This window comes from Gossypium hirsutum, chromosome A13 (genome assembly GCF_007990345.1).
Source record: "Gossypium hirsutum isolate 1008001.06 chromosome A13, Gossypium_hirsutum_v2.1, whole genome shotgun sequence".
Lineage (NCBI taxonomy): Eukaryota > Viridiplantae > Streptophyta > Magnoliopsida > Malvales > Malvaceae > Gossypium > Gossypium hirsutum.
In genome coordinates, this window is record NC_053436.1 from 67208992 (window position 1) to 67236344 (window position 27353).

General features: G+C 35.7%; 1 protein-coding gene across 1 annotated transcript; it reads right to left on the reverse strand.

The window, feature by feature from the left end:
* Window positions 1–20715: 20715 nt before the first annotated feature.
* Window positions 20716–24081, reverse strand: LOC107893766 (eukaryotic translation initiation factor NCBP). Its single transcript, XM_016818853.2, has 5 exons — window positions 23707–24081; window positions 22565–22660; window positions 22387–22491; window positions 22171–22248; window positions 20716–21131 (listed from the first exon to the last, which is right to left on the reverse strand). The coding sequence occupies exons 1-5, from the start codon at window positions 23872–23874 to the stop codon at window positions 20880–20882; spliced, it is 699 nt and encodes a 232-aa protein (XP_016674342.1). The 5' UTR covers window positions 23875–24081; the 3' UTR covers window positions 20716–20879.
* Between the last annotated feature and the right edge of the window lie 3272 nt (window positions 24082–27353).

Here is a 27353-nt window from a genome sequence, read left to right on the forward strand (position 1 = left end):
GTATCCGGATCTCAAATCTATCTTGGAAAACATAGTAGCTCCCTTCAATTGATCAAACAGATCATCAATTCTAGGCAATGGATACTTGTTCTTTACTGTTACCTTGTTAAGTTGCCGATAATCTATGCACAATCTCATCGATCCGTCTTTCTTTTTCACAAATAGCACTAGTGCACCCCATGGTGAACTACTGGGTCTTACAAAGCCTTTATATGTTAATTCCTGCAACTGAGCTTTCAATTCTTTCAATTCCAACGGAGCCATTCTATAAGGAACAATAGAAATGGGCGTGGTACCTAGAATCAACTCAATACCAAACTCAACTTCTTTAACAGGAGGCAAACCTGGTAGTTCTTCTGGAAACACATCGGGAAACTCACATACCACAGGCACTGATTCAATTTTCAATTCTGGATCTTTAGTGTTCAACATAAAAGCAAGATAAGCTTTATACCCTTTTCTCAAACATTTTTGAGCAGACATAACAGAAATTATGGGAAATAAACTATCTGACTCTTCTGAATTAACCCGAAAAATTTCACCATTTTCACACTTCAACTCAAGGAATTTCTTTCCACAATTCACTATGACATCATGTGTAGTCAACCAATCCATACCAAGAATCACATCATACTCATCAAATGGCAATAGCATGAGATCAGCCGGAAAACAGTAGGCTCTAATCATTAAAGGACAATTTCTACATACTTTATCTACTAATACATGCTTGCCTAATGGATTTTTTACTTTAATCACAAATTCTATAGATTCTATAGGCATACTTATACTAGGCATCAATTTCATACAAACATAAGAATGAGTCGAACCCGGATCAATCAGAACAATGACATTAATATCATGTAGAGAAAATGTACCCGTAATCACATTGGGGGAGGATGCCTCTTCGCGTGCACGAATAGCATAAGTCCTTGCAGGGGCTCTAACATCTGGTCTCACAGCCGAATCTCTAGAGGTATCTCTGTTACTTGCTCCTACTCCCGGTTGCCTCGGTGATCTGCCTCTAGTAGGAGCATTTCTTGATCTAGCACTCAGTGTTACTTCTCGGCTAGCCACTTCTGGACATTCTCGTACAAAATGATCTGGAGCACCACATTTATAGCAAACATTTTCGCCTTCCCGACAAGGACCATAATGAAGTCTACCACACCGTGGATACCCTGATCTACCCTGTCTGACATTACCTACACTCGTAGTTGAGGTGGTCTGAGCCTTCGGATCCTTAAATCTGCTACCTCTATTCTGACTAGATTGCCCTGCCGAAAAGCTAGATCTGGTAGAAAACTCTTTGGGCCTCTTGGATGCAGCCTGAAATGATCTACTCATCCGTCTTTTCTTTGTATCTTGTGTCTCTGTCTCAACTTTGCCTTTTCTTTTTAACAGCTCCTCTGCCTTACAGGCTCTCTCAACTAAAATAACGAACTCTTTTATTTTTAGGACACCTACTGATAGTCGGATATCATCATTTAACACATCCTCAAACCTTTTACACATGATAGCCTCTATGGACACACATTCTTGAACATATTTACTAAGCCTGACAAATTCACGCTCATAATCGGTCACCGTCATATTGCCTTATTTCAATTTCAGGAATTCCTTTCTCTTCTGGTCAATAAACCTCTGACTGATGTACTTTTTACGAAATTCTTCCTGAAAGAAATCCCAAGTGACCCTCTCTTTCAGTACAACTGATACAAGTGTCTTCCACCAGTAGTAGGCTGAGTCTCTAAGAAGTGATACTACACATTTCATACATTCCTCGGGTGTACAAGATAATTCGTCAAAGACTCTGATAGTATTTTCTAACCAAAATTCTACTCTTTCTGCATCATCATCTTTTAACTCTTCTCCCCCTTGTTTCCTGATTCTATCAACTGGTGGCTTTTCTCTTACCACTGTACCTGTGACTGGGAAAGCTTGAGCTACATGGGTAGCCTGAGAATCATGAGGGGGTGGAGGTCTAACTGCCGGATTCGTACGAACGAACTCGGCAAACAAATCATTCAAAGCTCGGAAGAGAGCTTCTCGAGTCACTCCTCCCTGATCAACTATTACTGGCCTATTCTCAGATGGCGCTGCCCCTTCTGCGGGAGCAGGCGCATTACTTTCTACATCATCATCACCAGCTCGCCCGGGATCCATTACTATAAAACAAAATATTTAAAAATCGTCAGGAGTCGTCACACTATCAAAATACAAGTATGGCATGTATAGCTAGACTTTTTCTCACACTAACTGTTCCGAGAACCGACTAAACCTGCTCTGATACCAATAAATATAACACCCCCACGCCCGAAACCGTCACCGGAGTCAAGCTTGAGGTGTTACTAAACTTATCTTACCTTTTAAACAACTCTAAACCACTTATTTTAATTTTTAGAATAAACTATTTTTCTGCGTCATGGTTACTTAAAAATTCATTTCTCGAGTTTCAAAACTCAAAATTAAGATACGTAAATTTTTCCTGAAACTAGACTCATATATCTATCTACTAATTTTTTTATATAATTTTTTATTTGGCCAATTAGTACATTTTATTATTTAAAGTTTCCCCTGTTTCAAAACTTGACTGCACTGACCTCTTCTTACTACGAACCATGTTTATTCCTGTACAAAATTCATATTACTAAACCGTTTTTTTATCTTAAAACTAGACTCAACAAGGATTATAACCATATAAATTATACCTTCTAATTAGTTTTTTACAATTTATGGTGAATTTACAAAGTTGAAATAGGGGATCCAGAAATTGCTCTGACCCTGTTTCACTAAAACTTAGATATCTCATAAAATATAATACCTTTTCCTGTTTTTCTTATTCCATAAGAAAATAGACATAATAAGATTTAATTTCATATATTATTAATCTTAAAACTATGTTTCTACAATTTTTAGTGATTTTTTAAAGTTACGTCATTTCTGTTACTTGAATCTGTTTTTAGGTTACTTTCACATTTTTCATAATTTTCATGTGTTAATCACCATTCAATCATACATATTAATAAACATGTATATCATCGGCCATTTTTTTTAGCTAATCACTAGCAAGTATTTACACATCATTCATTGTTCATATTATACCAAAAGTAGCTAAGTTTCTATACATGTCATACCCAAAACAAAACGTCTAATTATATCGAGTTATTTCTTTGATAGTGTCATCGGCCTCCGACGTTTCCTTCGATCCCCGAGTGGCTAGATAAGTACTATAAGAAGAAGAAAATAAAGAGATTAAGCACTAGGCTTAGTAAGCTTACAAGAAAATAAATCACAGCATTCAACATAATGGATAATTATGCATCATATCATCTAACATCATAAATTTCTTTACTTCTCAATCTCTATCTTTTTCTTTATTCCCTTACCTTCTTTCTTACCTGACCTTTCCTTTTTCATAAATATAATCTACTTTTCCTTTGCTGTTAATTCACTGTAATTTAACTCGTACCCTGACCCATTGAACCACTCGGAATACTAAGGATACTAGGGTCGTTCCTGTCTTTCAATATCCTGCCAATGCCATGTCTTTGACATGGACTTACATGAATTATTCCTGTCTCCAATGCCATATATGGACTTACATGGCTCAATCCTGTCTCCAAAGTCATATTTCTAATATGGACTTACATGGCTCATTTCTGTTCTGTCCTGTCAACCCTAATATCCTAACATTCCTAGGGTTCAACCGGGGCTTTCTAACACTTTTCCTCTGTCACTTCACCTTAAATTCGACTTTAAATATTTTCATAACCAAAATATATAAATGCTGGAAATTAACAATAATAATGTAAAATAAAAGAATATTGCATTTATTTACTGTAACTTACCTTGATACAAAATGTGACTAAACTTTACAATTTAGTCCTTTACTTTTTCTTTTCCCCGATCTACTCCCGAATTTCGTTCTTCTTGATTATGAAGCTTGAAAGTTGAAGAAACCCCAGCTATGGAGGAGAGCAAAAATTGGCAGAAACTAATTGAGAAGATGACCATTTTTGTGTTATTTTTCCCTTTTTAATTCATTGAATATCCAAATGACCAAATTACCCCTCCTTACTAAACTTTCAAAAATTCCTTCCATGTCCTAATTTTTGTCCATGAACTTAAAATTGGTCAAATTGTTATTTAAACCCTCCTAATTAATATTCCAAAGTAATTTCATACTAAAAACTTCTAGAATGCAAGTTTTGCAAATTATTCGATTTAGTCCCTAACCTCAACTTAAGCACTTTATGCATAGAATTTCATCACGAAATTTTCACACAATCATGCAATCATACCATGAACCTCAAAATAATAAAATAATAAATTTTTCTACCTCGGATTTGTGGTTTCGCAACCACTATTCCGTTTAGGCCCTATTTCGGGATGTTACTTGTCCTAATGTTCTTACGCAGGCGACATGGAGATGCTTTCTGGGATAAAAAAAAAGTAAGATGATGGGAATTGTATGGCTTAGAGTTTGCAAGATAATTTACAACTAAAAGGGAAAAAGAAGGCGGAGAAGATGTAGGTAGATTTGAAATAAGAAAAACCCAATGTGCGATGATAAACCATAATTTATACATATTTTTATCTCATGCTTAGTGCAATTATGGATGCTTTCTCCTTAGAATTGGTGAATTCGATGCTCATAATCCTTTAATTTCATGTTTTATACTTAGGAGAGCATAGGAGGGTAAAAAGAGTGAGAAATAGGCCAAAAACAGAGAAAATAGACCCACGTGGGAAATCAACACGGCCTGGACTTCCTCACACGGGCATGTCACGCGGCCATGTCCATTTGGCAGGATTGAAGCATGACTTACATGGGTTGACTACACGCCCGTGCCTATTCAACAGCCTTCACCACGGGCTGGAGCAATCGCACACGGGCGTATCCTTGTCGAGCCCAAGTAGAGTTCTATTTGGAAAAGGCCAATTTTTAGTGCTCTTAGGCATCCAAAAGCCTATTTAAACACCTGAGGAGGCACTTAAGAGGGGGACAGAGAGTAGAAAGCAAGAAATTACTCAAGGAAAACCGATTGATCCATCTCAGAAGCTGGATTGATCATCAAGACTGAAGATCTCCCTTCAAGTTCCTTCAGGAGTTTTGGGTTTTCTTATGTTTTGTTGTCTTTTTCATAAGTATGAACTAAATCCCTTAAATACCTAAGGGGGCTGAAACCTAAGATGAATCTTGTTATTATTATCTGAATTGTATGATAAATATTTGACTTGTTCTTAGTTATGTGTTCTTAATTCTTGTTTTGATATTCCAGGATATTGATTCAAGTTAAGCTCTTATTCAGAGGAGGAATAGACCCTATCTAAGAGTAAATTTGTCATAATTAAACGGAGTTGATTGCACGCCTAGAGAGAGGGTGATAAGATTTTGCCGGATTAGGGTGAAACTTAATAAGGGAATCCATAGATCGAGTTAATGCAATTCTAAGGTGTTAATTAGTAAGAGATTTCAATTATTCAACCTAGGGTTAGACGTTATTTGTCTTGAGAGAGATAATAATATAGCTTAGGGATTTCTACGGATCAAGTCAAATGAATAAATCGTCTGATCCAGAGTCAAATAACAAGTGAAGTCTAGGTGGATTTTTCCTTAGATATTGTCTTAATCAATCGAATTTTCCCAAAAGTATTTTCCCAAATTTTCTTTCTATGCATTCTTAGTTAATAATTAGTTTCGATAACCAAACCTCTTAATTTTTAGGCTAGATAATAAAAAGGAAGTAAATACTAGTACTCGTAGTTCCTTTGGGTTTGGCAATCCGGTCTTGCTGAACTATACTACTGTTCGATAGGTACACTTGCCTTAATCGTGATAATAAGTTAGTCTCAAGAACGATCCTTTCATAAATCTTTAAAACCTGTCACGAATATCACGTATCAAGTTTTTGGAGCCGTTGTTGGGGAACCAGGATATTAGGAACACTCGATTTTTATTACTTTAGCCATTTTACTTTCTTTGCAATTTAAATTTTTAATTCTTCATTTATTTTCTTCTGACAGTTTTTTCTAGTTTATGACCAGAAGAAACCTGTCAGGAGCACTACCTTTTGACGGTGAGATTGACCGCAAAATTCGCAGAAATAGACGAGAAATAAGGCGAAGCTTATGATACACAGAGGAAGAGAAGAGGATGATACTTCAACCACAACCGAGGAGATGGCTGAAAACTAAAAAAATTCGCTACCTCTTGCAATTGCTGGTAATCTGAATCCTGCTCCACACACTATGTATGATTATGCTAAACCTACTTTAACAGGAACTGAATCGAGCATAGTTAGACTTGCTGTAGCTGCAAATACTTTTAAACTGAAACCTAACACAATTCAAATGATATAGCAATTTGTTCAGTTTGATGGTTTGCAGGACGAAGATCCCAACACTCACTTGGCAAATTTCTTAGGATTTTGCGACACATTTAAAATAAATGGCGTTTCTGATGACTCCATTCACCTTCGGTTATTTCCCTTTTCGTTGAGAAACAAAGCTAAACAGTGGTTGAATTCGTTGCCACGGGGATCAATCACTACTTGGGAACAAATGACTGAAAAGTTTTTATTAAAATATTTTTCACCAGCTAAAATGGCTAAATTGCGTAATGATATCTCTTCTTTTGTGCAAATAGATTTAGAAACACTCTACGATGCATGATACAAGGACCTCTTGAAAAGATGCCCTCACCATGGGTTACCTCTCTGGCTACAGGTTCAAACATTTCATAATAGCCTGAATCCTTCGACTTGACAGATGATCGACGTAGCCGCTGGTGGAACCATCAATAATAAAACACCTGAAGATGCTTATGACTTTATAGAAAAGATGTTATTGAATAATTATCAGTGGCAAGTCATGAGGACAAAGCCAACAAAAGCAACCGGCGTTTATAACGTCGATTCAGTCACCATGCTTTCTAATCAGGTAGAACTTTTGAATAAGAAAATTGATGGTTTCCTTAGTTCTTCATAGGTTCACCCAGTAATTGAGTGCGAAGCGAGTGGAGATGGATCAAGCAGTTCAGAATACCCACTTTATGGCCACAACATCGAAAACAAGCAGTTAAATTACATGGGTAACAATCCTCGATCTCAAAACAATCCTTATAGCAATACTTACAATGCAGGTTGGAGGAATCACCCAAATTTTTTATGGGGAGGCCAAGGAAATCAGAGACCACCTCCCCCTCCAAGCTTTCAGCAACCACCATACCAGCAGGAGAAAAAGCCGAACCTTGAGGAGATGCTAACCAAATTCATCTCGGTGTTAAAAACTTATTTTTATAATACCGAGACGGCACTTAAAAATCAACAAGCATCAATCCAGGGGCTCGAAACTCAGATTGGACAGCTCGCCAAGTTGATTTCCAAACAACCACAAGGTAGCCTGCCAAGTAACAATAAACCCAACCCAAAAGAGCACGTGAAAGTAGTTACACTAAGAAGTGGGAAAGTATTAGCTGAATCTGAAAAGAAGCCACCATAAGAAGCTGACAGAAAGGAGGTCGAACCCGAAAACAATGACAACTTAATGCCAAGAGAATAGAAACCACCAATCCCATACCCAGCAAAGTTGAAGAAAGACTGCATTGATGTACAATTCGGTAAATTTCTTGAACTCTTTAAACAATTGCATATTAACTTACCTTTTGTTGAACCTATATTGCAGATGCCTACGTATGTAAAACTCTTAAAGGAGCTTCTAACAAACAAAAGGAAGTTTGAAGACTTATCTACAGTGGAGCTTAATGAAGAGTGCTCAGCCATACTCCAAAACAAACTGCCAACCAAACTAAAAGACCCAGGAAGTTTTACTATTCCCTGTTTAATTGGTAGTTTGAATGTTGATAAAGCACTAGCTGATTTAGGCGCCGGCATTAATTTGATGCCATATAAAATGTTTAAACAACTTGTTCTTGAGGAACCTAAACCCACTAGGATGAGTATTCAATTAGCTGATAGATCTGTTAAATATCCTAGGGGAATTATAGAGGACGTACTTGTAAAAGTAGATAAATTTATATTCCCTGTTGATTTCATTATGCTTGACATGGATGAAGATGTTGAGGTGCCTTTAATTTTAGGTTGGCCATTTTTAGCCACTGTTAGAGCTGTAATTGATGTGGGTGATGGTAAATTGGTATTTAGAGTAGGTGACGAAGAGATTATTTTTAAAATTTATGATGTCATGAGATTTTCTAGAGAACGGGATGACTCATGTTATTTTATCGACTCTATTGATCATGCTACTTAAGATTCTTTTCAGGAAATCGCATACAAGGACACGATGGAACTGTGTCTTGCCCAAGGAGAGCGGATGGATGACGATTCTGAAATAGGAACTGAACTAAAATTTAATAAAACCTCCCCAAAACTAGCAAAATATGAGGGAATTAAGGTAAACGATGAACTTAAGCAAAAACCTTCTATTGAAAAACCTCCCAAACTAGAACTTAAACAATTGCATAATCACTTGGAATATGCATTCTTTGGAAATAATTCCACATTACCGGTAATTATTGCATCCAAATTGCAACCCAAGGAGAAAGAGGAATTACTCCAAGTTTTGAGAGAGCATAAAAAGGCCATAACTTGGAAAATTTCTGACATTAAAGGGATCAGCCCTTCTTTTTGCACCCACAAAATTTTTAATGGAAGATGAATATAAACCATGCGTGCAAGCCCAAAGACGACTGAACCCCGACATGAAGGAAGTTGTTAAAGCTAAGGTAATTAAACTCCTAGATGCTAGAATTATTTATCTTATTTTTTACAGTTCTTGGGTGAGTCCAATGCAGGTTGTTCCTAAGAAAGGAGGCATGACTATTGTAGCCAATGAGAAGAATGAATTAATCCCAACAAGGACAGTCACAGGTTGGAGAGCGTACATTGATTATAGGCAGCTAAATGATGCCACGAGAAAAGACCACTTTCCCCTTCTATTCATTGACCAAATGTTGGAAAGATTGTCAGGACACATGTACTACTGTTTTCTAGACTGACTCTCTGGCTATTTCCAAATCCTAATAGCCCCTGAAGATCAAGAAAAGACAACATTTACAAGTCCATACGGTACGTTTGCTTATCGTAGAATGCCTTTTGGATTATGTAATGCTCCTGCTACTTTTCAGTGCTGCATGATGGTCATTTTTTACGAACTCGTAGAAGACATCATAGAGGTATTTATGGATGATTTTTCAGTTTAGATAACTCTTTCCATCTTTGCCTAAAAAATTTAAAATGAGTGTTAATAAGATGTGAAGAAACAAACCTTGTGCTTAACTGGGGAAAATGTCACTTTATGGTTCAAGAAGGTATTGTGTTAGGACATAAAATTTCTAGTAAAGGGATTGAGGTTGATAAATCTAAAATTGAAGCCATTGAAAAACTACCCCCTAATTCGGTTAAGGCTATTAGGAGCTTCTTAGGACATGTTGGGTTTTATAGAAGATTTATTAAAGACTTTTCTAAAATAGCTAAGCCTTTGACTAAATTACTAGAAAAAGATGTGCCTTTTAATTTCGATCAGGAGTGTTTAGAAGCATTCAATACTTTAAAGGATAAACTGACTAAAGCTTCAATTATAATTGCACCTGATTGGAATTCACCTTTTGAACTAATGTGTGATGCAAGTGATTTTGCAGTAGGTGCAGTTTTGGAACAGCGAAGAGATAAACATTTTCAACCTATCTATTATGCTAGCAGAACTTTGACAGCCGCATAAAAAAACTACACCACCACGGAGAAAGAGTTGCTAGCTGTGGTTTTTGCATTCGATAAATTTAGGCCATATTTCATATTGTCTAAAGCTGTCGTTTATATTGACCATTCCGCTCTTCGCCACCTTTTGACTAAAATTAATGCAAAACCTCAACTCATTCGATGGATCTTATTATTTCAGGAATTTGACTTGGAGATTAAGGATAAGAAAGGAGCAGAAAACCTTGCGGTTGACCATCTCTCCAGGCTTGAAAACTCAAGTACCAAAGAACCAGATGACATTGAAATAAATGATTCATTCCCCGAAGAACAATTTTTTGCTATATCTGAATTCTGAGGTACCTTGGTTTGCAGATATTGCAAATTTTTTAGCCGCTAACATTATCCCAAAAGGGTTGACACATCAGCAAAAGAAGCGATTCTTCACTGATGTGAAAAACTACTTTTGGGAAGACCCTTTTCTTTTCTGTAAATGTGCAGATCAAATCATAAGAAGATGCGTCACAAGGACACAAGCATTGAAATCTTGGAACATTGCCACACAGGACCGATGGAGGACATTATGGTGGAAATTGGTGGCAGAGTATGAGGTGAAGTTTTTACGCCTTAGTAGGTATGCGAGAGTAATAGTGGCAACGGAGTATAAGCGTTGCGTGAGGTTTGAGGATGGACTTAAAGATAGCCTCAGGGTACAGATAGCTCCACAAAGGGAGTGAGTTTTCTCGGAGTTGGTAGAGAAAGCTAAGATAGCGGAAGAGGTAAAGCGCACTAAGCGCTTAAATCGGGAGAAAGAAAGGGGTAGGAATAAGAGGGAGGCTGAGACTCTTGGTGTAGGACAGATGCCTAGGGCTAGGGCTAGAGTTAATGGGCCAGCTAAAGCAGGGCCCCCTGCTGTTAATCCAGGGGTGCCACTTTGTGCTAATTGTGGGAAAGGTCATTTAGGCGAGTGTTGGAAGAGGATAGGAGCTTGTCTAGCTTGTGGATCTATGGAGCATAGGATCAAGAATTTCTCTAGAATGTTAGCTCAAGTTCCAGTCGTGGACCGAGGTGGTGTACAGCCACCGAGGGGTGGTCAGCTACCGTCGAGAGGCCGTGATCAGGCTAGGGGTGGAAACAGTTTGGGTCGTGGAGCACCAGGCAGAGATGTTGGTCATGCTGAGGTGAGGCAGCCACCTTTGTTCTATGCAGCACATCGTTAAGAGGATAGAGACGCTCTAGAGGCGAATAATGGTATGTATTTACCAATAGTGTGTTATTTACCTAAGTTGGAATTAGAGTGCGCAGCGGAAGTGTGGTGTGGCAGACTGTGTTAGTAGCTGGAAATTTCAAGGATGAAATTTCTTTTAGAGGGTAAAGTTGTAATGCCCCAAAAATCTCGAAACCCAAAAATCTCGAAATCCCAAACTTTTTTTGTTTTCAGTTTTGATAAAAATTGTGTTTTATATTCCTAGCCAAGAGATAATTATAGTAGGTCTTAATTCAGGTTTGAGTTCGAACCTAGGGGTAAATGAAATTATAGTTTAATTATTAAAAGGACCTTGTTTGCAAGTAGTTGGGCTTTTAAATAAAGATAGAGAAAAAGGGCATCAAAAAGCCTTGTGGAAGAGTGGCTAACTGACGCCACTTAGAGTGTAGGGAGGTGGCATTAGTGGCTAGCAAGGGGATCCAAGGTTTGAATCCTAGTTTAGTACTTTTAGAAGTTTAATTTTGGCCTTCTAGAAGGATGGAAGTGGCATGAAGATGGACTCCAAAGGGAGTGATCAAAAGAGAAATTTGAGGAAAGGATCAAGGGGTTATCAGGGAGAAAAATGAGGGGATGAGAAGTGAGGAGCAAGTGGACCCGAAATGGGAACTTGGGCTTGAGGAATTTGGCCATAAGGGTTATAAATAGGTGTTGAATGCAAGGGTATCAGGCTAATGCCGAAATCTTTTTTCACCTTGCTACCGAAAACCCTATTCTCTTCAAGATCCAAAAAGCCGAAAACCCTTGCTTCCTTCTTTCTTTTCTTGTGCCGATTCTCTATTCTTCCTTTGCTCAAGTCTTTGATCCATTGTTAGTTAGCCGATTTCTTCTTGATTCCCTTGGTGCCAGATAAACCTTGTTCATCATACCAAGTTTGAAAGCCAAAAAGCCGAATCTTCTAAGGGTCAAATACTCTTTGACTGAATTTAGTGTAAGTGTTTGCTCTTCCAGTCAGTTTTTGCTAAGGTATTGATTATTTTTCCTCACTTTTTCTAATTGGTTTTTGGGTAGGAATAGGTATCGAATTTTAGTTTTTGGATCCCTGCCGATTTGCTCTTCAGGTGAGAGACGTTGGTAAGTACTCTTAATCTTAGTTGGTCGAATGGTCATAGTTAAGGTAAAGGGGACTTGTGTTGGATACGAGTCACCTATTATTTTGGTTTTAATAGTTAAGATTGATGCAGATTGTAACACCCCTTACCCGTACCTAATGCCGGGATAAGGTACGAGGCGTTACCGGACAAACATACAAACATTAAACTAAAATACGGGCCATAAAATTTCATTCATATTTCAAAACGTTCATTCACTTACACATAGTCCCTTATTTGAGTCTACGAAGCCCAAAACATACTTTAGAAAGGGTTCGGGACTAAACCGAGAACTTACGAAAATCTTGGAAATTTCATGCTTTAAGGCTCCACACGCTCGTGTCCCAAAGTCGTGTTCCTTACATGGCTGAGACACATTGTCGTGTCTCTGCCTGTGTGGAATATACCTAGGCTATTTTCCAAGCTTTGGTCAACCTTAATCTCTTACACACTTATACAAAATCAAAAGCATATAACATGGTATTCATTTAATGATTAAATATTCTCAATTAAACCACAAACATAGCATTTGTATGTCATCATACATGTTTCTCTCATACTCATTTTACCTTGTTTATTATAGTACCACTTATACATTTATATCAAGATAATCATCTTACAAAATATCTTCAGCTTAATCATCAAGCATTCATATTTAAAACTAGATCATATCTTTATAAAATATCACAATTCAGATACGCAAAATAGCATATTTTCCTGAAACATTTCAATTCAAATCCATACCCAACAAGCATTACATTGATACTAGTCATATATATATACATGTCATGATACATATCATTCTCTTTCTGTTTTCTTATAAACACATATCATTTATTTCATTATATCAATATTTCATATACCATAGTCTCCATGTATTCCACATATATTTATTTTCCTCCTCCTCCTCTCCATTCCACATCCTTAATGTATATAGCATTCTTATAAGTACGATTTCACAATTTACTAATAAATGCTCACATCAAACTGTCCACACGAGTCATAGTCACTTACTTATTTATAATTCGAGCTACAGAGCTCCAAATTAAGATACGTAAATTTCCCATAAAACTAGACTCACATATATTTCCACCATAAAATTTTCATAATTTTTGGTTTAGCCAATTAGTACAGTTTATTCATTAAAATTTCCCCCGTTTCACTTTCTGACAGTTCTGACCTCTCTTCACTAAAAATTAATTATCTCATAGTACAAAACTCGGATAATGTTATTGTTGATTTATCTCGAATATAGACTCATTAGGGATTTTAAAAATATGATTTTAAGTCTCTAATTATTTTTATCCAAAATTTTGTGATTTTCCAAAGTCAGAACAGGGGATCACGTAATCATTCTGAACCAGTCTCACAAAAACATAAATATCTCAAAATATAGAACTCCTTTTCTTGATATGTTTCTTTTATATGAAAATATACTCATTAAGCTTTAATTTTATATCTCATTTAGTCTCTGATTCAATTTATACTATTTTTGGTGATTTTTCAAAATCATGTCACTGCTACTGTCCAAAACAGTTTTATTGCTAATTCACTCTTTCACACTTTCTTTGTATTAACCTCATTTAAATATACATATCACAAATCATTTTCAGCACATTTCATACATCACAAGTATAGGCCCATGATCACAAGGTCACCATAAAATCATCCTCATGTATAACTTACTTGTTTATAACCTCACCACATCCTGGTCACTTAATGAGCACATCATTCACATAATCAAGTTCCTGCACTTATTCACCACAAAACTCACAAAGCAATACATAGAGAGTCTCCCGTTGAACACTTCGGATCAATCCTCGATACTTGGTGGTTTCAGCAGATAGCTCCACCCATCATATAGTTCGGCTCTCTTGTCCACATGGTGAACACTCAATACCACCCATGTGACCTAGCCAATTTATCTCGTAGCTCTCTTGTCTACATGGTGTCCTTCACCTAGAACCACGCATGCGACCTAGCTACATATATCCCGTAGCTCTCTTGTCTACATGGTGTACACATAGTATCACCCATGCGACCTAGCTACATCATAATGTCTTGTAGCTCTCTTGTACACATGACATGCACTCAGCACCATACATGTTGACCTAGCTACATACTATCTGTATCATCCAATCTTTCCGAAGGTTCAACCGGGATTTCTCTCTCTTTTCTAACAATTTCACCAATCAAGTAACTATCCACAAACATATTTCCAATATTATTATAAAATATCATAATACAAGTAATATTGATGTATTACTTACATATAAACTTACATCTCATTTAATATCAAGGCAATAACATTAAATTACACATTGTCTTATTAAAATCATATGAACTTACAATTTCCCATAATATCCATAATCATAGAAATCACATTTATGTATGATAATTCAATGCACTTCATTTACCATAGACATATTTTTAAATCAATTCATAAACTTGGCATCATAATCATTTAATTTAATATAATTCAATTAATTCACTAAATTTAACTTTCAAATATAAATTACAGCATTATTGTTGTATTATTATCATACCAACTTACATACTTTCAACACCTCAGAAATCATAATGAATATATCAATTTTACATTGAAACATGCATAAATTAATGCTTATTATACATATGAACTTACCTCGATACTAAAACGGCCATTTTACCAACTTTCCTAATTTTCGATTTTTCTCTCATTCTAGGTTCAAATCTCATTTTTCGGGGTCTAAAACATCATATTTTACTTATTTAATTAATGTACTATTAAAAAAAGTCTTTAACTCAAACTTTGGAAAAATTACAATTTTGCCCCTAAACTTTTGCATATTTACACTTTTGCCCCTAGGCTCGAGAATTAAACTTCATCCCTTATTCTTATGTTTTATGACATGCTGATCACTTTTACCTTCTATGGCAACATCAAATTCTCACTCTAACATATACTTATGACTATTAGGTATTTTTACCGATTAAGCCATTTTACTTGTTTTCACTCAAAACCGAGTAGCACAAGTTGTCTAACATAATTTAAAACATCATATTCTATTATAAAACAGCAAAATAAACACATTTCACCTATGGGTATTTTTCCAAATATGAATCCTAGCTTAAATTATTGCTAGAATAAGCTTAATCAAATTACCGGGATTCCAAAAACGTAAAGAACTTGAAAAACGGGGTTATAACGGACTTACTATTGAGCTTGGAAAGCTTGAAAACCCTATCCATGGCTTCCCCATGCTAATTTCGGCCTCCATGAGAAAGATGAGTAAATTTTGGCTTTATTTTCCCTTTTTATTTCTTTTAATTACCAAATGACCAAAATGCCCTTCCTTACTAAACTTTCAAAAATTCCATCTGTCCAATTTTTGTCCATCACTTAGAAATTGGTCAAATTTATATTTAATACCTCCTAATTAATATTTCAAAGCAATTTCATACTAGAAACTTCTAGAATGCAAGTTTTTGCAACTTATTCAATTTAGTCCCTAACTTCAAATTGAGCACTTTATGCATAGAATTTCTTCACGAAATTTTCACACAATCATGCAATCATATCATAGACCTCAAAATAATCATAAAATAATTATTTCTATCTCGAATTTTGTGGTCCCGAAACCTCTGTTCCAACTAGACCCAATTTTGGGCTATTACACAGATCTAGGAGTTGATCGTGATTAGTGATTAAAGAAGGGGTTGTTATACTTGTCGCGCAAGGTAAGGTGAAAGGTGAGGTTTCGTTTTTAGTAAAAATATGTATTAAGCATACGATTAATTGTAGGATGATACCGTTTGTAGGTTGGTGACTAAGGGAATCACAGCACGCTTGCCTACCAGGAGTGTACATACACTGCACACACACTATGAATCGACAAAAGCCAAAATGTTGAAATGCCGAAAAGCTGAAAGTTTAGCTACGGTAGTCTTACGAATGCGCGAACACTCGTAAGGGGAGACCAATAGGTTGCCTGAGATCCACGGGCGATTCCGTGGACTTGGGTTGTAATTTGGCCATATGGCCCAGAATAGGCTAGATGGGCCCGATGGGCTGTTGGGCCCATAATAGATAAAAACTAAATATTGATGCTATGTGATAGGAATTTTTATGTGAGCATGAATATGAATGTGACTGGGCCTAACGGGCCATATAAATATGATTTGGGCCTAATGGGCCATATACAGGTGATTTGGGCCTAATGGGTCATATGAATATGAATGGGCTTAATGGGCTAGATACAGGTATGTGAATTTGTGTGGGGCTTTGTAAAGGCTTTTGGGCCTAGTATATGATAACTACATAAGACTTAATTAATATATTGCAACGGTGAACAAGTCATAGGGTTAAGGTGTGGCAACGGGTATATACATGTCTAGGATTGGATTTAGGGAGAGCTTGGTACTTAAGCGGTCTTAATGACCCACCTCCTTTTCTCTGGAATCCTACCTAGTGTATAGTATTCGTTCATCTTAGCTCACGGAACTTGTTCATGGGCCAAGGTAAGTGAAAACCATAATTAAAGGAAAATTACCAAAATGCCCTTAAGAGCAAAAATGACCAAAATACCCCTAGGTGCTGTATGTAAGTTTTATGGATGTGACATGCATACATATGATGTTCTGCTTAGGTTGCATATGGGGTGGGAACTATGGAACGGAGGAAGTATATGAGGATCGCATGGTTGCCTGACAATCGTAGATCCACCGACGGCTTTTAAAGCCCAATATGTAAATGAAGGTAGTTTCGCAACCGGGCTACCATTGGTGTGTGGGCTGGTTGGGTCGATATTTATATCCCCATATAGTGTGACGGGGGACGGAGCTGGTCTGTAGCAGATGGATAATTTGGATGGGATTGAATTGCATGTTTGATGGTTTCTCTTTGAATGCTTGTTTTTCATCGAGGGTTGTACACACTGAGTTTGCGAAAACTCACCCCCTCTTTTATTTTATTTTCACGTGATGCTCAGTAGAAGGTTCGATGTTTGAAGGGACTCTAGGTGGCCGACTAGCAAGATAATTCGGACTTGCAAGATAATTCGGACTTGGTTTTTTTTAAGCATTTAAATTTTTATTTCTTTTTAAGTATGTTCAGACCAGATTGTAATATGGTTTTCATTATGTTATTATAACTTGAATTATTATTATTATTTTTATTGTAATTATGAGAAGTTGAACATGGATTTCTTAAATTATAGTATGTTTTCTACGTTTCCGCAACTAAGCTTTTTTTTAAAAAATCAAATGTTTTAAACAAGGCTTTCGTAACTAAAAGGTTTTTTTTTAGGTAATTAGGGTTTCTTTTATTTTAAGAAGGATTTTCAATGAAGACAGGATTTTTGCTAAAACACTTCAATGTGACACGCCGAATTCGGCCATAACGTCCGGGCTGGGTTTGGGGTGGAAATCCCGATTGAACCTTAGGAATAGGTTAGGATACGAATGACATGTCATTAGGGGTTATTATTGTTTTTGGTGCTGGTCCGTACGTCCTACTGGTGGCTGAGTTATCCAGCATGTGTTGCGGATTCTCTTCTACTTGTATGAGCAGCACTGTGTAGTTACTTCATGACCGTCAGCTTATGTGAGCTGACTCGTTGATAGCTCGAGATTGAGTATTATTGAGATATGATATTGAGATAGCTTCGGCTATATATATTGGCACTTAGGGTGCGAGATTCCCAAGTATCTTGTATTATTCCAAATGGTTCAATGGGTATATCGAAGATATGAAATGGTGAGAAATAGATAAGTATCAATACAGGTATGTACGAAAACTATATATACATCGAACATATGGAAGAAATGAGTTCATGGTTAAATAGGTGATTTGACTACATGTTAATATTGTGATTAAATATTTTATAGTATGTTATATACATATTTTGAATGATAATTAAATGGTGAGTTTTGCTTATTATTTTCATACGGACTTGTTTATAGCTTATTTTTTTTAATTTTTCTTTGTTTTATAGTGAAATCAAAGCTAGCTCGAATTCAAGGATCGTCGGAGACTTCATCACACTATCCTACTATCTCTTGGGTACTTCTGAACTTAAGTGTTTTAAGTATATGGCATGTATAGGAGTTTGGTTATTTTGGTATATGGGTTGGTAATGACTTTGGTCTTTTGAATTGGCTTGTAAATGTTTAAATTATGGTTTTGTATATAGCCATGAGAGTTGGCTTAATTTGGTTGGTTTGGTTGTGCATACATATGTGCATATGGCTTTGGTTATGTGTTAAATGATGGATATGTAATGCTTGTTGATAATAGGTATTGTGGATGTTAAATGGTTGATGAATTGAGAATTAGTATGCTTGTGGGTTTATGTAAATTGATGCATGTTTGGAAGTGTCCATTTAGTTAAATTGGAAATGTGGATTTGGTATAAAATGATATAGCATTTTGTGGTACATGTGCAACTTGTTGTTGTTGGTATTGAAATGGTATGATTTATGCTTGGTTGAGTTAGCTGAATACCTATATATGCTATGTTTTGGTGCCAAATAGGTTGGTTTAGGTGTGTGCAAGTTTGGATGGCAAAATGGCTTGGTAAATAGCCTATTTTTGTCTACACGGACAGAGACACGAGCATGTGTCCCAGCCATGTGTGACACATGGTCAGGTTACACGGCCGTGTGTTCCCTGGTGTTGAAATAGAAATCAAGTCGGTATGCTCCACACGGCCTAGCACACGGGCGTATGACTTGGTCGTGCGATATAAGTCAGTATACCCTACAGGTTTGGCACAGCCAAGCACACGGCCTGATACACGGGCGTGTGTGGCCATTTCTAGGGCACATGGGTTAGTCACACGGACGTGTGTGTTGGCCGTGTGACCCAAATCAGAGAGTTACACTGGGTCGGACACGAGCTGGGACACGACTATGTGATCCCATTTCGAATGTCCCTACGGCCTATAACACGAGCGTGTGTCCCCTTATTTTGTAAAATTTTCTAAGTTCCCCTGAAATTTCATAAGTTATCGGTTTAGTCCCGAGCCACTCTAAATGCATGTTTTGAGCCTCGTGGGCTCGTAATAGGGACAATATGATTGATGTTGAATGATGATTACATGGTATTGGAATATGTATGTGAAATGTATGTTTATTTGTGTTATAAGTCCGGTAATGCTCTGTAACCCTATTCTGGTATTAAATACAGATGAGGGGTGTTACATGATCTTAGTAAAAGAGTTTTCCATGTCTTCACATATTTCACTACTAATTCAATTTAATCTTTTATACTTCTAATTTCTCACTTTGACACAAACACTTTGTAAAACCTTACAATTTAGTCCATATCCAGGACTAATATTTTTTAATACAATAATCTTTTAATTTTTCTCCAATCTCCCACTACCTTCTCCACTAACACTTAAAAATCTCATTTTACTTATTCTAAAAAATTCGACTTGTAATTGCTCAAAATAATACCATTATGACTAAGAGGTTTTCGAGAATGTTACACACCATGTTCAAGTTGAGTAAAAAAACTATAGCATGAGGTTGAAAATGCTGAGAATCAATGTCTTTAGGTTGTTGCCTGTAACAAGTTTGTTGTGCTTGAGGGTGAGCATAGTTGGGGGTATAAAGGTAGTGATGAGGTCTTAGAGACCCAATAGGTGAAAGGTCATGCCGACAACTCTACGACCAATTCTTAGTCTGATGGCGTGATGGTGGAGGGTGTGAAAATCAAGATGTTTGAAGTAATGATTATTAGTGTCGATGATTGTACGCAAAAGCGGTACCTAATACTCGACAAATTTGACGGGAACTTTGGAGCAAGGCAAAACGCATAATAAAGTTTATTATTTATAAAATAAACAAAAAAAGGGATTAGTTTGAATCTCATTTAAGTATTATTTGTGGGGTTTTGTTTCTAAAAAATGTTTTATTTATAAATATATTACTTAATTAATAAATTTTATGTCAAAAAAAATGTATATTCATTTATTTATAATTTTGTATGTATTTCTGTAAACCTTTATATATCTTGATAGAAAAAATGATCTTTTAAATAACTTTTTAAAGTTTTGAAAATTTGAATTATTTTAAAAAGTAAGACAAAATTGATAAAGTTTGTAAACATTGAAAGACTAAATTAGTTATTATACCGATAAAAGACTGTCATTAGTCATTGACAAAAAAATGACTAAAATATTAAATTTTAATAATATTAGTGATTCAAATAGATAATTTTAAACATGAATGACCAAAACAAAAATATATTAATAATTGAATTACTATTTTTATAGTTTATCCTAAAAAAAACCATGCCAACTTTCCATTAATCAATTAATGACCAAAATATTATATTTCAATATTATATTTCAATGACATCAATAACAAATTTTTTTTTAAATGTAGACAATCTAATAGTTGAACCACTATTTATATAGTTTACCCAAAAATAAATTGTCAGCTTGTATCTCTTATTTGTCTTATATTTTCTTAATACATTACGAAAAATTGAATCTATAAAAAATTAATCTTATTTTAACCTTTGCTCGTTCTCCTAAATTTTTACTCTAATCTTAGTCGCATTATAGTGGCCAAACTACAAGTAGAATTTGAACGAAAGGCTTTCTACAAACATTTTAGCGAAACCAACTTCATATTAATAATATATGGATACCAATGGATAAAGGAGCATAACATTTCCATAAAACCCAACATTGGTGACACCTACCTGTCTCATAGTCCAACATAACGATTATAATCAACTATGGTTCTCCATGTCATAACATCCAAAGATGCAGAGACGTTAAACAGTCTTTTTAAGTGTTTTCATTTTCTCAACTTCTAACCTCTCAACCACGTGTTTCGATATGATGAGTTGTCACGCAAAGAAGCATCGTGGGGCTTGTACTCCATCACATAGCTGTGGGGAAGCTTTAAGTGCCGTTTGATTGAATCTCTTAGAGCCATAACAGCCTGATGATCCGACGCATTACGATTCCATACGCTCAATATATCCTCATTGAAGCGAATGCTCAGCACTGCACCACAAACATTTTCTCCGTAATCAAGTTGATCACCAACCAAGGCAAGAACCTGCAATGTACAACATCTAATGCCCATCACTACACCCAATCACACACTAATACAACATTTCACACACCTCCAAGCGGAACATTTGCATTTAACAAGATGTCTTACAACCTATTTATTTGTTTATTTTATAGCTTAAAATCAGGAAGCATTTTTAAAAGAGGCAGTGAGGTTAACATTTGCACCAAGAAAGCCTAAATGTCAACTAGAAAAGAAACAAGATGGTAAAAAATGCGCTTCTAAGGAAATTTGAACCAGATTTCTGGAATCTCTTAGGGAAAATTCTAAAAGAAACTCCTTGTTTCGAGCTTTCCATCAGCTTCAATGTTTCACAAAAAATTAGAAAGTAAGAATAGTTTGTGTAATCAGACAATGTTTTGTGCAATTTGTGTTATATAATATTTGTAATAATTTGTGTAATTAGGTAATATTTGGTGTAATTAAAACCGATTGAAAGCTCACCCTAGAACTTCTCATCTTTTCAGAAAAAAATGGAACTATTATTCTTCATATCAATGATCAGTGGGTTACAAAAATGCCCAATTTCTTCCCCCTTCAAACAAAAAGATACACTATCAACACATACATTTGGAATTGGTATTTTCAAGCGCTAAATAGGCACCCGTGTAATCAATTGAGGCACACACCTGGCTAAGAGCCGAATAACAACCTCTATAATCAACTAAACTATTTTCAGATTCCTATCTCATAGCTTAATCAAAAGACAGGGAGTTTACTGTTAATGGAACTCCAAAGTATTTGCACAGAACAGAGAATAACATTCTGCACCTCCATCTTCAACCATAATATCACTATACTTCCCATGAAATAGTCTAAAGAAGCTCTCATTTAGTTATAGAACAGGTAGATATCAAGTATATGCTTCAATTAAGGTGGAATTCCCATGATCAAGACAAGAATTTAAAAGGCTCTGGTTTGATTGCAGAAAGCTGATTTAAAAGAGACTTTTGAACTTGTTCATAGAACAAAACCTAATTAGAATATCAGAAAATAGATTATTACAAGTGGTATACTTTCTTACCAGATCTTCCCAAAAGCGACCTGAAACAACCTTTTTGAACCGAATTATCCACTTGCCACCATTGCAGTTTGCAGAGTCCTGAGATAATAACAATTTTATGAAACCACAAAGGAATCATGTTAAATAAAATGTTCAAGATTTGATAGCAGTTATATAATATTATATATATATAAAAAGTGGCACTGGCAGTTGGAAGGGAAGGCCTTCGATAATTACCTCCCATAGCGGACGGATTCCCTCCTTGAATAAATGCAAATCTGTTGGGCTTGGCAAAGTAGAAGGACGGGCCAAGTGGCAATAACAGACCCAAAAACCTTCAACCTAAAAAGAAACATTTATACCAAGGTGAGAGTGTTTACAATCAAACACAGTTAGCTTTTTAAAAAGAACTTACAGTACTGAAATCCACAATTTTCTTTATATTGTCCTCGTAGGCTGTTTGGGTTCGAACTCCAGGTGTCCGACGAGTATACCAGAAGACAAACTTGAGCTGTAAAAAATGTGAGAACCGAATGAAGGGACTAATAAGCAACCAATTTGGCACTTGAATAGCTATATATATGTCAGACCTTGAAAATGAAGAGCCAAGAAAATCATAAAAATTGAAGACTAAGTTAGTTGGATACAGCTCCTTTAGATCATGAAACATGAACTACAACATAAAAGGTAGCACAGTGCGGAGATTATACTTTCCCTTAACTCGAAGTGAATTCATTTTACCTTAGTTAATTAGGAGTTTAGGATTAATTATAGAATGTGTAGAAACTGAGTTGGATACATTACTTTGCTAAGGTAGTACCATGGCGGGCTATCTTGACCATGAAAAGAGATTCATTTCAAGGTTTACTTTCATTTGTTATCATGGTGTTCTTTCACATTTTGATCAGAATTTGGATTGTCTAGTTCAATAAGATATCCATAGGTGTTTAACTGAATTCAGGTAAACTAATGCATCGCCATGATAGTATTGGAGAACCCATTTTTCTCTTCTAAGTCGAAGCATGCACTTCTGCAACCACATTATGAACTTAAAAGTTACGTGCTGCAAAATCTCCGGGATGCTTTAATATATATAATAATCAACTAATCACTTCCTAGACTACCTCTTCAAACTATTCAGGAAAAAAAAAACAAAGAGAAAACAGTGTTTCTATTACATAAATTCTTTCGCTGAATCGTCAAGTGTCTCAATTGAGTAAATCATTCCAAATGTTATAACTTCAAAAAGGAATCAATATTTCAATATGAATACGTGAAAATTGACAGGAGAAACAATTCAGCAAAATGAAATAAATTTCCGAAAACAAAATTTCTTGTTTTAAAAAGACTAGTGAAAGATTATATATTTAAAACGTTAAAAAAAAGTTATCTGAATCGAAATAAAATGCCATAGTCCGTCATTAAACCTAAAAATTTCAAAAGCGATATTTTGAAATTGTAAACAGATCTATCCACAAGCAAAACATTACACATATATTCACATAAATTAATCTTTTAAAAAAAAAAAGAAAGAAAAATCATGAGAAATAAAAATACCTTGAGAGGATGCAAACCGGCTTTGAGGTCACGGGCTCGGCGTTCTTCAGCTTCTTTACTCGTATTATTGCCATCAGAATCTGTCAAATCGTTGTTAATATTATCATTGTTGCTCAAATCTTTGCTGCTGTTATTGCTCTCTCCTTCCCTTTTCTCCGTAATTTCCATTTTCGATTCTTTTTCCCCTCTCTCTGCAGAAGCCCTAACGTTTTTTTCCCGTGTTCGTTCTTTTAATGGGGAATGGGAAAGAAAAGGAGATGAAACGGTGCGTTGCGCGTTGATGTTTTTGTCTGCGTCCTGTTTGAAACGTAGGTCTGCTGGCTGCGTTGTTTGGTTTCTTTTCCCTTTTAGGTACAAATAATGTATTTTAAAGGCTATTTTACCAAATTGACCTAAAATAAATTGATATTTATAAAAATGATATAGCTTCAAAAACAATCACCAAAATGACTTGAAATAAACAGTAAAATGGAGTTTTTGGTACCCAATGGCCAGCATCAGCTAATATTTTGGTCTCATGATTGTCTGATGATTGTGTCAAGCTTTAAAAAATTGATTTTTTTTTACTTTGGGAACCCAATGGCCTACACCAAGGTATTTTTTTTAAAAATCGTATCATACTGGTATACAAAAATATTAATATTTTTTTAAAAAATTTGGTTCTAGCCTTTTAATGGCCAGCACCAGGGACTTTTTTAGTGTCCCAACGCAAATTTTTTTTTTACCTTTCTACACTGATGGCCAGCTCCAGACCGGTAAAAAAAATTTTGGGTTCTGGCCTTCTAATGGCCAGCACCATGGACTTTTTTCGTGTCCCAATGCAATTTTTTTTTTATTTTTCTACACTGATGGCCGACACCAAACCAGTAATTGTTTTAAAATTTTTTTATCCTGGCCTTCTAATGGCAGGCACCAAAGATTCGTATCCCAATACAATTTTTTTTACTTTTTTACACTATGGCTGGCACCAGACTAGTAATTTTAATTTTTTTTTATTCTGGCCTTCTAATGGCCGGCACCAAGGACTTTTTTCGTATTCCAATGTAATTTTTTTTTTTACTTTTCTACACTAATGGTCGGCACCAGACCAATAATTTTTAAAAAAAAATTTGGTTTTGGCCTTCTAATGACTAGCACCAGGGGCTTTTTTCGTGTCCCAATGCAATTTTTTTACTTTTCTACACTGATGGTCGGCACCAAACCAGTAATTTTTTTTTTAAAAAAAATTGGTTCTAGCCTTCTAATGGCCAGAACCAAGGACTTTTTTCGTGTCCCAATGCAAAATTTTTTTACTTTTCTACATTGATGGCCAGCACCAGAGATATAAAAAAAATGGTGCTGATCATGTAATGGCCGGCACCAAATTTATCATCAGATATATATAGGTATTTTATCTTACATTTGAGTTTTTGTTTGCTTTATTAGTTGAAAAGAGAGATTAAAAATTTTATTTTTCTTTGTCGAGAAGGAAGTAAAAAATTTTTAAGATGAGTTCCCAAAATTTGTTTGTTTATGTTCATTTCGATGGAGAAATGATAAACACAATGAAGAAGCCTGTGTATTTCAAAGTTGGAAAAAATAAGAATGAGATTCAACAAGCGTGTTTCGCTGGCGGATTTAAAATGAAAAATCAGTACAAAGATAGCAACTGGTTGCGGAAAGCAAATGTTGAGACTGTTTAACAAATTTCCGATTTCAACTAATCCATTAAAGTTCTCAGGAATGGAGTTTGAATATGATGATGATTTAGGGACAATGATAGCAATTTATTGCCCTCTTGAGATAGAAAATCTCAGCTCGGTTGAGTTGTTCGCGAAGATAGCTGAACCGGATCCCATTCAAGTTGTAATTCCAACAAGCTAACACTCTAGAATTGATTTTGATCTTAACATCTCCTGGGAAGATCAGTAGGGTTTTTGGACGATCAATACCAACTCCCAAAAATCCAAACACCGATGGATGTTCGTATAATATCCCAAACTTGTGTCCTCGTCTAGAGATCCATCCAGAGGTGTTGGTCAACATAGAAGATGGTTATGAAGGGTCCAATAATGATGATCAGTCCCATCGTGATCCCAACGATGATTTCAGTGACCTGATTTCGATAACATCCCTAAAGATATAGACGAGGAAGGGCCGGTGGAGGGTGAAAATGCAAACCCCCATTTAGTCGAGAATACGGGCCCTGGTATAGTTATAAGAAATAATCTAGGGTCCTTCATGATCTACATGGATCTTGATGCGACTCTTGCACGCGAGTTCTCAGAATATACAAATATTGTGCCTGCTCACCTACTTGATGATGAATTCGACAATGAAAATTTGTTTGTAGGACAACAATTCGATCAAAAAAAGACTATTTACATGCTATAAAACAACTTAGCTTGAAATTAGGTGTGGATTATAAAGTAACGAAATCAACGCAGTCTTTGTACGTAGGAGAATGTTGGAAAGCGTAAGTGGTTGTAAATGGCGTGTCTGAGCCGCGTTACTGTAGCGGACACAGATGTGGATAATAAGGAAACTAAAAGGTCCACATACATACACATCCGCTCGTATGTCGCAAGACCATGGAAAATTAGATGCAAAAACTATATGCAACTGCATCATCCCTTTGGTGAAAGAGTTGCCCACCATTCAGGTGTCGGTCCCTTATTGCGAACATGCAAGCTCGATTCAAATATAAAGTGTTATACCGAAAGACATGGTGGGCAAAGCAAATGGCGATGTGAGATTTATATGATGACTGGGATGCATCGTACAACGAGCTTCAAGGGTGGATAGCTGGGATGCAGGAGTATGTGCTCGGGACAGTGACTGATTTGCAAACAATGTAGTATAAAGGCCCGGACGGGGAGATAGAATCGGGGAAACGAGTTTTTCACCGATTGTTTTGGATGTTCGAGCCGTGTGTTAGGGCCTTCCCTTATTACAAGCCTGTAACGACCCGAATTTTACCGTTACCGAAAAAGTGTATTTTCGGGTCTCCGTTTCTGAAAAATGGATTCGTAAATATTTATTAAAAATATTTACGAAGTCAATTCAGTGGTTAATTAGAGTTTAATTAAGTAAATTTAGTTTAATTAAGAGTAATTAGGAAAAATGACTAAATTGAATAAAGGATGAAAGTTGAATTGTAGAATAAAAGAAAATGAAGAGGACCAAAATGGCAATTATGCCATTTGTCCTAAGTGAGGCGGCATAAACATAAAAATCTGAGATTTTTTATGTGTTAAAATATATATATTAAATTATTATTATATTATAGTATATTATATTATATATTATATTATATAAATAAGTAAAGAAACATAAGAAACAGAATGAAAGCAAACGAAACAGAGAAGAAATAGGGGAGAAAGAAAGAAAGAAAAAGAAAAAGGAAAATTTGGGTTTCAAGGCTCAAAGTTTAATTTGGTAAGTCAATTAAATCATTTCTTCTTAAATTTTGATGTTTTAGAAGCTTTGGAACAAGACTTTGATGAAATTAAGTTGATATTTTGAGAGTTTATAGATTTTCAAGTATAGTTCATGTTGAATAAAATAGTGAATTAAGGGTTTAATTGAGTAAATTTCAAGCTAGAATTGATAATAGGATCAAATTGTAAAGTAAGTTATAAGTTTTATGTTGTAGGGACTAAATTGAT